General features: G+C 40.5%; 1 protein-coding gene across 1 annotated transcript; it reads right to left on the minus strand.

Annotated features, from left to right (window-relative positions):
- Window positions 1-329: 329 nt before the first annotated feature.
- On the minus strand, window positions 330-10,305 carry syngr2a (synaptogyrin 2a). Its single transcript, XM_062531542.1, has 5 exons — window positions 10,263-10,305; window positions 10,065-10,168; window positions 7,529-7,766; window positions 2,753-2,889; window positions 330-2,230 (listed from the first exon to the last, which is right to left on the minus strand). The coding sequence occupies exons 2-5, from the start codon at window positions 10,164-10,166 to the stop codon at window positions 2,051-2,053; spliced, it is 657 nt and encodes a 218-aa protein (XP_062387526.1). The 5' UTR covers window positions 10,167-10,168; window positions 10,263-10,305; the 3' UTR covers window positions 330-2,050.
- Between the last annotated feature and the right edge of the window lie 1,535 nt (window positions 10,306-11,840).

The raw sequence follows: 11,840 nt of genomic DNA on the forward strand, positions 1-11,840 counted from the left end.
AGTTACTTCCTCTCGCGCTGACACGACACTGCAACGTCAATTAGTTCTCGGTAGACGTGGCTGCGTAGCTTTTGCGCATATCTTATCGGGCTTCCATTATAATAATGCATGGTGTAATGGTAGCCAGCTGGTACAGCTGTGACAAAGAAATGTTGCCATCTGATATTATTTTGATGTAGTGATGAGGCATTTTATGTGTACAATAGTTGGATTGGTACATATAGATTGTACAAAGATTGTACAATATAGATTGTACAAAGATTGTATTCCCAAAGCATTTGCAGAAATCCGCTTGAATTGAGCGTATATGGAGATAGAACGACTCTGGCTGAATGAAACTGCTCTTTATTTGGCAACAGCTGAGTGGTCAACACACATTTGAGGCACAATATGGAAAAAAAACAGGGTTTCAGATCAAGAGAAACCCCCAAAAAACAAAAATCCACCAAAACTTATCAAAAATGTAAATACAAGAGTATTACACCGAGAGCATACTTTCGGAGCCCAATAGTGAGAATGTATTCAAAAGGCACACAAACATAGATTCTGAATGTAATAAACAAAGCCACCTGTTCTGACTTACTGAAAAGAAAACATGACAATGTAAAAAAAAAAAAAACACACACATTTTTAAGGCACATATTCCTCAAATCTGTTGCTGGACACAGAAACATCAGCTATCAATAAAGAACAAGACGGATGGTTTCTTAAGATGTGAAATAATGAGGGGTAGAATTCCCATTCAGAAACCCATTTGCCCTGGTATTAATCATCAGTGTGTCAAATACTCACAAAAGGTTTTGTAATTAATTTTCAGAACAAACAATATAAGTGTCATAAATTCGACTTTCAGACATTGCATAGACTTATCCGATACCAGAATTCCTGACAAAAATGAAAGATACAGTGTTTTCTACTGTGCACAAAGTGACTTCAGTGGGAAAAAGCACTTAAGGTGTCAAATGGCACTAAGTAATAATGGCAACTTCCAGTGACTGGCATACGGAATAATCCACAGGTTTTTAAGCATTTCCCTAATTTGTTCAGTGGTCTAATAGCCGGGGGAACAGCTTAAGGCCTCATTTGTTGGCATTTAAAATAGGGCAATGGACTACTCCAATGTTCACTCTATTTTGTCTAAACATATTGTCTAAACATATTTAACATGTGCTTTGTGATCATGCTCTCTTGTGCCTTCCTGTCAACAATTCTCGAGAATATTTCATTTAGAATTGCAGTATCACTCCAATGATATTTAAGTAGTTTACAGCAAACAAACGCAATATGTACAAGCATATGTACTCCCTCATTAGAAAACAAATTAACAATAAGGACCTAAGGATGATTACACAACAACACATTCATCTAAGGCGTTACAGAACCCTGAAACAAGGGAAAAAAAATACTTTGAAATCTATTAACTGTAACTAAAGGGTGAGAGAAGCTTACTACTTTAATCATAAGTTACTTTTTGTTATTCTGTATAGCAAATCTGATTACCTTGCAATCAAAGGTGGCAGTGAGATAAGAGGCAAATTTGGCTTGTCAGTAGTAGTGTCCACACCCCACACTCTGTTGTCTACTAACGCCCGACAGAAAAAGCAGCACAAACCGTTCGTCTTCTCTCACAACACATGCAGACATTGGTGGCTTGCCGTTTGCAGGGCATACAAGTGTATAAATAAAGGCGATGAAGGAAAACAAAGCGCACATTTACCCTCGGAGGAAAGTGAGCACACCGACATATAAGCACACCCAATCACACACACACACACACACACACACACACACACACACACACACACACACACACACACACACACACACACACACACACACACACACACACACACACACACACACACACACACACACACACACACACACACACACACACTGTGCAGCGTTTTGGCCGGGGCTTGAAGCAGTGCAAGGAGGCGGTGCCAGCAGTGGAGTGCGACCATCAGTCGCCGTCGCTCATCTCAGCTGCTCTTCATTTGAGACCACTCCCCGCCCAGCCGCCAAGTCACTTGACCAGCCGGCTCTCGCCTCAGTAATTTGGCGGGGTGTAATCTGTTCCTCCCGGCATCTGATTTTGGCCGAAGGGCGACTGCTGGTAGCCCTGGGGTGGGTATGGGGTGCTGTGGTCTTGGGCAGGGTCAGTGTAGCTGGAGGCCAGCTCGCTCACGCCCTGCTGGTAGCGCTGCAGTGAGAAGTAGGCCAACACAGCCTGGGAAAGAGAGCACGGGTCAGTCAACGGCTCATCATCACAGCCCAATTAACACACAGTTCTGGGACTGAATGCATACCTTGTACTCAAGTAAGTTCTGGAATGAATCGCGAGCTCAGAAACAAGTCTGACTTAGCAAACCTACAAAGCTGAGTGGCATTACTGTCATAGGGCACAGATTAATTCTGGCTTGAGTACTTCACTTTAATATTGGCACTATCACTTTTGTACTACATTTAAATGTATTTGTAAGCCTATTTATACATTTAAATTCTGGGTAATTCTGGTGTGCAAGTTTAGTGAAAGACCAGATGTTCCAGTGGAACGCCTATAGCAAAATAAAAAATGTTTTCAAACTATTGAGATAAAAGTGTAATAACGTGTAATTTCCACCGCAGACCTTTGCCTTTGCCAAACTGTAGATCAGTGACAGTTCAGTTTGCATGACTAGGGACAATATAAGAGAGATAAGGAGGTGCAAGAGAGAGAGAGCCGAGAGGTGAACAGAGGAGTCGGGATTACCCAGCAAGCAATGGAGAAGAAGGAGAAGGCGATGCCAGCTCGGGCCGCATCAGCAGCGACGTGCGCTGTGTCTGCTGTTTTAGACCACTGATTGGCCAACAGACAGAAACACACAAACCACAAGAACGTCCACGCACCTGAGGAATAAAAGGAGCCAAAGGGGGAGTTAGTCTCTCAACTGCACTAAACCGCAGATTAATTTTCATACGTGAGATAAGACGTATGACAACTTCAAAGACTGCTGTACTGTACCCACCACACAATTATAGGCATCCCTGGTAAAGTTGAGTTGATTTTTTGTTTTTTGTTTTTTAAATCACCTTTATGCAATTTCTCTCAGTGTCACAATGAAAACTAGAAAAGCACTCAGAGAGCGCAGCTACCTCCGCCTGCATTGCTCTTCCTAGGTTGTCATACATTTGAACCTAAACTACTCAGATCGCCACCACGTGGCCATACCATGCCATTACACCACTAAGCTAAATACATAAACGCCGACGGAATCCCGACGGAATTACGAATCACTCCCAAAATGTAATCGCTTCTTCCTTGGGTCATGTCCGACCTTCCCTGAAAATCTCATCGAAATCCATCCATCAGTTTTTGAGTCATCTTGCTAACAAACAGACAGACAAACAAACAGACAGACAGACAGACAGACAAACGCCGGTCCCCGATGAAAACATATACCTCCTTGGCGGAGGTAAACAATGAGGAAAAACTCTTCTCAAGATGTCTCCAGTTCGTATACTGCAATTCTTGAAGTTGCATTGCGGGTTCTTTCGATAGCGACCTGCTACACTACGGCTATGGCTATGCTAAATGAACGATTCTCCTATTCTAACAAAATCTACCAACAAATTGGCTTCGTAGACTAGAGGTTATATTATTAAGGTAAACTAACATTTTGCATAGTGTACCTTTAACATTTAAGCATTTTAACATTTAACACATTTTAAACTGGGAAATGGCGTGGGAGGAGGGAAGAGGGGCAAGAGTGTGGTAAGTGCATATTAGGTGTGTGAGGTTGTCAGAAGCGCTAGGAGAGGAGGTATTCTTGGAAGAGTTGTGTCTTCAAGAGTTTTTTGAAGATAGAGAGGGACGTTTTGAAGACGGAGAAGGACAATCTTTTTTTTTTGTCTTGACCTCGACATGTGTTTTGGTTCACTGACCTTTTTGGAGACTTGGCAACCCCAAGGTAACACTGTTTTCAGTAACTGTCCGATAGGGATTCTTATGGATTTTTATTCATTTATTTTTTGCTTTTCTTGTAATTTTTTTGTCTCTCTTACCATTCTCCTCTCTGTGTGTGGAGACAAGATAAATATGGATCTTTGTCCAAGTAAGTTGTCACATTTTCAGTAGACTGGAGCCTTTTAATTATTGATTTAAAGGTGAACAATGCAAGGTTTTTTTTGGCTTAATTTGCCTTAACTAATCAGCTTTGGGGTCATTGGAATGGTTATTTGACTTATTTCAGGTTAAATGACTGCTGCCTCGCTTCCCCCTAGCGCCTCTGAGCGGAAAGAACACGCATGCAAGTCTGTGCCACCGGGACGTCATCATGCTCATGAAAAGGCAGACTGACCAATTGAGGAGTGTTGTAAAATATACAGTACACGCTAAACTATAGGGGAAGCTCTGCAGAGAAATCTGCAAGCATAAAATGAGCGAAAACGAAAAGCGAAACCGGCGATAAAAATGGCCAAACCTGCATAGTTTCCCTTTAACTGTAAATATGGGCATTTTCAACCGAGTACCTACTGACTCCCTGACTTAGAACGGTCAACACACTTTTCTTTTATTTGACTGTAGTGTATTCTTGTATTTTCCATGTTGAAGGATTTGACTTCCGTGTCACTTTTTTTCCCATATTTTAATGAAAAAGGAAAAGTTATGCATTACGGCTAAATGTTCACAGACACTCTGACTGACTCAAAGAAGCTGAATATAAATGGGAAAAAGCATTACATTTTGTTTCTAAAACTTTCTAGGGATGCCAATAATTGTGGCACATGGTTTTGTGTATACTGTATACAGTACCCTCCAGAATTATTGGCACCCTTGGTAAAAGTTGACTAAAAATAGGTATAGAAATAATCTTTAGGTGATTTATTGTACTCCCACAATGAAAACAATGTGGAAAAATATACCCTGCAAGGCAAGCAAATTTATTCTGAGAAAAAGGAAAATCTCATAAAGAAATAAATATTTTTAACAAAAACAGCTTGCTCACAATTATTGGCACCCCTGAAACATATTACGTACAACATTTAACAGGAGCATTTTCCTATGTAAATGCAACGTTTTAAAGTAAATCAGAGTGTCTGTGAACTTTCAGAAGTAGTTCATGACGTTCTTTTTCACTATGGTATGAAAATGAAGTCACTCAGAGGCCAAATCCTCTAGTCATTTTTCAACATTGGAGAGACAAGAGAATACACTAAATTGAAATAAAAAGAAATTGTGTTGACATTTGTAAGTAAGAGAATGTCTATGGAAACTAGGTATTTTGTTGAAAATGCCTATATTTCCAGTTAAAATGATGAATAAAAGGTTCTAATCATCTGGAAATGTGGCAAACATGCTTGGACAAAGACCCATGGCTATTTTGCTCCCACGCACAGTATGGAGTAGGGATGGCGAAAACTACAAATTTTCTTGACCGACCACCGAGGCTCATTAGCCGGTCGAAACCGGTTAACCGATTCGTTTAAAATAAATTATGCTATTTGAAATAACAGCCACGCAATTTCGCAACTCTCATCTCTCTGTCCCACGCTCATACACACAGCCCCGGCGCCGCCCTTTCACTCACGTCACTTTTTTAAATCCTATAGCGCCAAACATGAGTCCTGCAAACCAAGGAGCTTGTAAGTGGAGGACAAATGGTTCCTTTGCTCCGAAAATGGTTTGGGTACAAGGTGATCGCGTTGCAAATAATGGCGTTAGTCTAGCGTTAGAAGCTCATTTGAAGCTGAAATGGCCGCGGCTCACTTATGAAAATGACAGCTCCGAAGAGACGCAGCTTAGTTTGAGGAAGTGCTAACAATAATAACGAAAGATGATCATTACCTTATCTGTTACCATTGATGACCCTTCCTGAAATGTAGATGTAATGTCTTTCCAAATCTAAGCCCATCTTATGCGGAAAGTTGCCTAGACTGCAACACGATAAAACCCAATGGATAAAACAGCGCACTTCCAGATTGCAAAAGACGCACCGGCCACCGCTGTGACCTCGTGCCAAATGTTTTTATTGGTTTATTACGTAGCATAGCCTACAAGCAGGCGAGTTATGAAACATTGAGTGTGAGGGATAATTTGTTAACTTCACGCAAAAAAGATCTTCTTGGAATGAGAGGGCTAGCTGTAGTAGCGTTTAGTCCACTGTCTTTAGCCTAATTTAAAGATGGCTCTTTTTTTTTTTTTTTTACCGACTAGCGACAACTTTGGTCGGCTAACGTGGATACGGTCAACCATCGGTCAAACAGTCACCGGTTAACATCCCTAGTATGGAGGATGGTATGATAGGCAAAAAAATCCATAAGAACCACTGTTGAGAGTTACAGACAAAGCTATCATCTTGGGGTCACCAAGTCCCCCCCAAAAATCTTCAAAAGTGACCTCACTGCTAATAGATCATTTATACAGCATGTCAGGTTAAAGCCAGTAGAGTCATTTAATGAACAATGTAAATGGCAGGAATTACTGAATGGTACCATGACATGTCTGGGAGTGTGGTCTATTGTCAGATGAAAATAAAATTATGCTCTTTTGCTAAAAACACTTAAGGTGTCTTTGGCATACATAGAAGAATGACTATACTAAAAAGAACCCCATGCCTAATCAGAATTATGGTGGAGGGGCTGTGCTATTGTGGGGCTGTTTTAATTCCCAAAGGCCTTGGGAACCTAATTAAGGTGCATGGCATCATGAACACCAAGAAAAACCTGAACATTTTTAAAGGAAATCAAACAATCTCTGCCAAGGCCCTAAAAGTTGGTCATGATTGGATCATTCATCAGGTCAATGAACCAAAACAAATGCACAGATCAAAACAAATATGGTTTACTGAACACAAAATCAAGCTTCAGACATTGCCATAGCAGTCCCCTGATCTAAACTCCATAGAAAAACAGTGGGATGAGTCAACGAGAAGAATGCACAAGTGTGGACCTAGCAATCTGGACGATCTGGGGAGGTTTTGTAAAGATGAATGGTCTTAAATCCCTTACTTTGTATTCTCAATCTTTATGGGGTGTCAGAGAAGAATATTACATGCTGTTTTATTGACAAAGGGAGGTTTAAGAAGGTATTACAAGTAGGGGTGCCAATAATTGTGAGTGACGTGTTTTTATTAAAAACATTTATTTCTTTATGAGATTTTCCTTTTTCTCAGAATAAATTTGCTTCCCTTGCAGGGTGTATTTTTCCTCATTGTTTTCATTGTGGGAGTACAATAAATCACCTAAAGATTATTTTTTAGACCTATTTTTAGTCAACTTTTACCAAGGGTGCCAATAATTCTGGAGGGTACTGTATATATATATGAAACTTGAAACTTATTTCTATTTATTATTATTTTACAATTTTTTCCTAATTGCTTTCAATGTGAGATTAAGATAAATCACCAAATTATATCATTTTTAACTCAGCTTTTTGGCAATTTTACCAGTGGTGGCAATAATTATGGAGGGCACTGTGGATATGACTGTAAATTAACACTTTTCTCTTGTATGATACGGGACTCCAAGGAGAAGGGAGATCTCTTACCAGAGAAGACTAGATCAGCCATGACAATCATCTTCCTCTCCTTGGCATTGCTCGTCTGATGCAAATAGACGTCCAGCACTAGGAAGGCCACACAGGCGAGAAAGGCCAGCACACCAATACCCACTGCGTAGCTGCAGGCACTGTCATTCCCGTTGTACATGCAATGTTCCTCCGATTGTACTGCTGTATTCGGATAGCCCTCTGCTGTGATAGTGGCAAACACCACAATGGCACACAGCTGTGGAACACACACACACGTAAGACTTCTCGACAACAGCCGAGAGCAAATGAAAAACACTTTTAAAAACTACGTTAGCCCACAATCACATAATGAGGACTTGCTGAATAGGCCTTTGTGTAGCTTTACCATCTGTTTCATCAAGCGGTGAACATGTGTAACATTTACTCATATCATAAACAACTCTCTTCTAGCTCACACAAATTAAACAATGCAGAATTTATAGAGGAATGTGGATGCATAGGTAGGAGGGAAAGAGGAAGGAGAAGAGGAAGAACTTGAGAAATAGCTTGGAGAACTTTTCTATTGAATGAGGACCATACCATCTTTAGCCCCATTGCTGCGGAGGTGGTGTGAAAAACAACAATAAGATATTGCTAGTGCAGCAAATTTGAGACTACTGTGTAAGCTCAGCCCAATCAGGACCATCAAACGGGAAATGGGCCAATTGCATCCTGATGCGTCTCTTTTTGAACACAACATTTTGAATGTGTGGTGAACTGGTAGTAGTGCAGTCTGGACTTGTAGTGTTTAAGATTTACCGTCATTTCACTATAACTATAAACCAAGGTTTACAGTGATTTTGTTACATTTCTTCCGCTATGAGGTTAATACATACATGTAGGGGCAGGCTATACATGGGAATGCATTTCCTTCTTTCTGATTCATTGGGCTCTTGGACACTGAAGTGAATACATGGGAGCGGTTAATACATGGGTTTTATTATTATAATTATTATTATTATTTGCTTAAGGCCTATGGTTTATACCTGTCCTGCGGTTTATACACAATGCGGCTAATTCAAGGCAAATTACTGTAGCTTCACTAAATATGCAATTGATGTCATTCTTTCCCACTTTAAATTAGCACTCAAAGTAAAATTATACAATATGAATTACAGAAGATAACTAGATAATGCCACTCATGAATCCTGAAAACTTTGCAACAGGGGAAATAAATAGTCCATGGAGCTACATGCTGGCATGTTTGCTAACCACTATTGAATATCCCAAACTGTCAGCTTGGTACATCTGTGACAATCATTCTAAAGCTGTGAACAGCATAAGGATTTTAACTACAGGCTGTGCCCCTTAAAGCAGCAGAATATGATCAAAACAAACTATTTGTTTCCATTGAAAGGTTACTGCCAAACCAAACAGCCACCAATGTCTGACAGGATAGACAACCGCACTTTCTCTGTGGAGGATGTGGCTAGGCACTTTGCGTCAAGACCGATCAGGACCTAGAATCTTGCTTTACACTAGAACTAGATGCTTCACTATTTTCGTAATCCAGTCAGATCAATGGCTATTTGGCCATCTAACTGAAGCTGCTTCGTGCTTTTGTCCTTATGATGAGATATGTTTCGTACCGTAAACGTTACATTATGTTTTTTTTTTTATAAAAGAGATCATTAATGTGGCTTTTTTTGGTTTTTAGAACAATCACGCCAGGAAATGTTAGGGGAAAACCGAACTAGCTGCTAAACCAGTGACGAGAAGTGAGACACAGCAACAGTTCATGTGAAAAAAAAAACACGAAGTCTGGCAAACGATGGAAGAGGAAGCCGATTTTTCAATGTTTATCAAAATTACCCTTCATGCAACCGGTTGAGAATTTCAAAGACAATGTCACATACTTTGGCTGTGTGTAGCATTCACACGAATGTCCCACATAATAAACGTACTGTACATACCACTCGTAATTAGGCTAATATCATATGTAAATAGTAGCCTAACTAACTTCATGTAATGTTAAGTTTATATATATTTTTTCTGCTTGACCTGCCAATTTACTATTCCTTAATTCATATTTTTGTTTTGGCATTTAACTTGTCGTTATAACGTTAACTTTAGTTTACTAGCAGCTAATGTCAACGTTAAAGTTGCATATTCAGTGTGTTGGTCTGACGTTCCAAATCAGTAACTCAACATTGATGTTGTTGTAAACACTTTAACCTTACTATGAAATGTTGGAAGCAGTCTGATCTCTAACTCATTAGCAAACTGTCACGAGGTAATAATCTCAAGTTACAATGGCTGTCAAACGTCGCAAAAGTAACATATCCGTAGCTAGGTAGCTAGCTAACACGGTAGGCAAAGTTGCCTGGTCATCTATCCAGCCAACTAAGCTAGCAATGCTAGTAATGCTTTCCAGATTCCACCCTTAAACATGATTCAGTTATTTGGTTGATGTTGGGAGTCAAACATGAGATGAGATCAGTAACAACGTTAGCTACAAAAGTTGACTAAGTTAGGTAGCAGATAGAGACAGACAGAGAGCGATAAGGTGACTCACCCAACTCAACAGGCGAACAACAGTTTGCGGTTGTTTGACAAAACCCAATAAGTCAAAGGAACCTCCTGCCAACGAGGCCCCATATGCACCGGACTCCTGCATACCTGCAGATTGAAAAATGGTATTGCTTTACAGCCAATTCTTGAAATATAACTGTTGAGAATTGGAATTTGTGCGAGGACTTGTCAAGTGACTTGCTTGTCTGCCCTGGCTTTCGCTTCCTCAGTCACAGCTGCCGTTGAACCACCCCTCTGAACCACACGTCACTTTGCCACTGATGTTTCGTGCTGATCCAGGATCGGTCGTATCGTTGCCTGAGCCTAACTTCGCCACTTTCGATTTGCCTTTGATCAAGGATGTAGCTTCATCATCAAACGAAATAATATGAAGAGAAATCGCATTGGTTTAATATTCTTAGAAAAGGACAAATAAACCATTTGCATGTGCTTCAACTCAGATTGGTGAACAATGATGTCTTTATTTGTCTGAGAACTGCGCTCCACCACCCTCATTAAACACGAGAGAGCATACAAAGGATTGCGTCGAGCCAACACTGGTTAATGATCAAACTGCTTCCTTGACTGCCATCTTAACCGGACATATAAGTCTTATCAGCCAATGAAGATCAATATCTAGATCTATATCTGACTAGATCAACTGTTGTGGTTTAATTTTCATCAGACTTTGGTTGTTGTAAAGATTCATTTTATTCTGCAGGGACCTAGGCGACCCTCACTTGTCTGGGTTATTTTGACTGTAGGCCTACAGGCTTCCTAACAGTCATAGGCTTACTAAGGCTACACAGTTGTTTACAGAGAGCTGATAACTGATTTCAAAGTAGTAGGCTAGTCTATCTACTTTTTCACAATAATATTTATCTCAGAGTGGGTTAAGTCCTTTATCTGACTATGAGACTCTCAACAGTGGCAACATGTGGTATAGGCTATGCGCCCACAGGCCTATAGGCTAAGCCATGCCCTGGATATGTCGACCTTGACCCATTTTGTGTGTGGAAAGAAGGCTGTGTGTTTCCATGCTTGACATTTCCAAGGAAACTAAAGTATAGTGTGCATAGGCTGTGATCTGGCTATCACCATACTGTCCGGTCTTTTAAGATTGAACATTGGTATGGGGAGTCTGCACTAACTTTATTTCTACTGCACAAGAGTTGTGATCAGTGGGCATCGTTCAAATGACTCTATAGGCGTAGTCCTCTTCAACCAATCAAACCAATGATCCGGTGTGTCTTTTGGATAAGCTAACCTCTGATTGGACCCGAAGGTTGTGGACAGGAGACAGGGGAGATAGATGTGCAGGTTTCCAGCCTGAGCAGCTCTCCTGCTTCCTGTCCACGTTTTCTGGGTCTAGTCACAAACTAGGTCCAATAGGTGCACCCAGATTGTTGGTCTGATTGGTTGAGGGCCTATCCAAATACGTATTGAGTCATTTGAACTATGATTACGCCTCTTGTGCAGTAGTAGTAAAGCGCAGACTCTCCAGACTAATGTTCAATCTTAAAAGATTGAGTTTAGTATGGTGATAGCTAGACTACAGTGTGCAGGCAATATCAAGAAAATTATGCAAGTAGGTGCGCTCCCAATATCTACCTCTAGGTGGTGCTGCAGTATAAAGTATAAGTGAGACATGCCACTCAGTTTAATTATCCAAGGAGGTAAGATTGTTTCCACAGTTGTCTGCTCAAACAGAATTCCCAATAGATTAAGTAACATTGATCATAGATGAAGGCGTGTGTATGTTTGCTTAAGCTCTGTTTGG

This window comes from Sardina pilchardus, chromosome 3 (genome assembly GCF_963854185.1).
Source record: "Sardina pilchardus chromosome 3, fSarPil1.1, whole genome shotgun sequence".
NCBI lineage: Eukaryota > Metazoa > Chordata > Actinopteri > Clupeiformes > Clupeidae > Sardina > Sardina pilchardus.

Excerpts from the sequence above, each read along its gene's own strand:
- syngr2a (XM_062531542.1), bottom strand. The coding sequence starts at position 10,166 with ATGCAGGAGTCCGGTGCATATGGGGCCTCGTTGGCAGGAGGTTCCTTT. Across the intron at positions 7,767-10,064 it reads TTGTTCGCCTGTTGAGTTGG|CTGTGTGCCATTGTGGTGTT; the intron begins GTGAGTCACCTT and ends TGTGTTCCACAG. Across the intron at positions 2,231-2,752 it reads TCTTCTCCATTGCTTGCTGG|GCTGTGTTGGCCTACTTCTC; the intron begins GTAATCCCGACT and ends TCTCTTTCCCAG.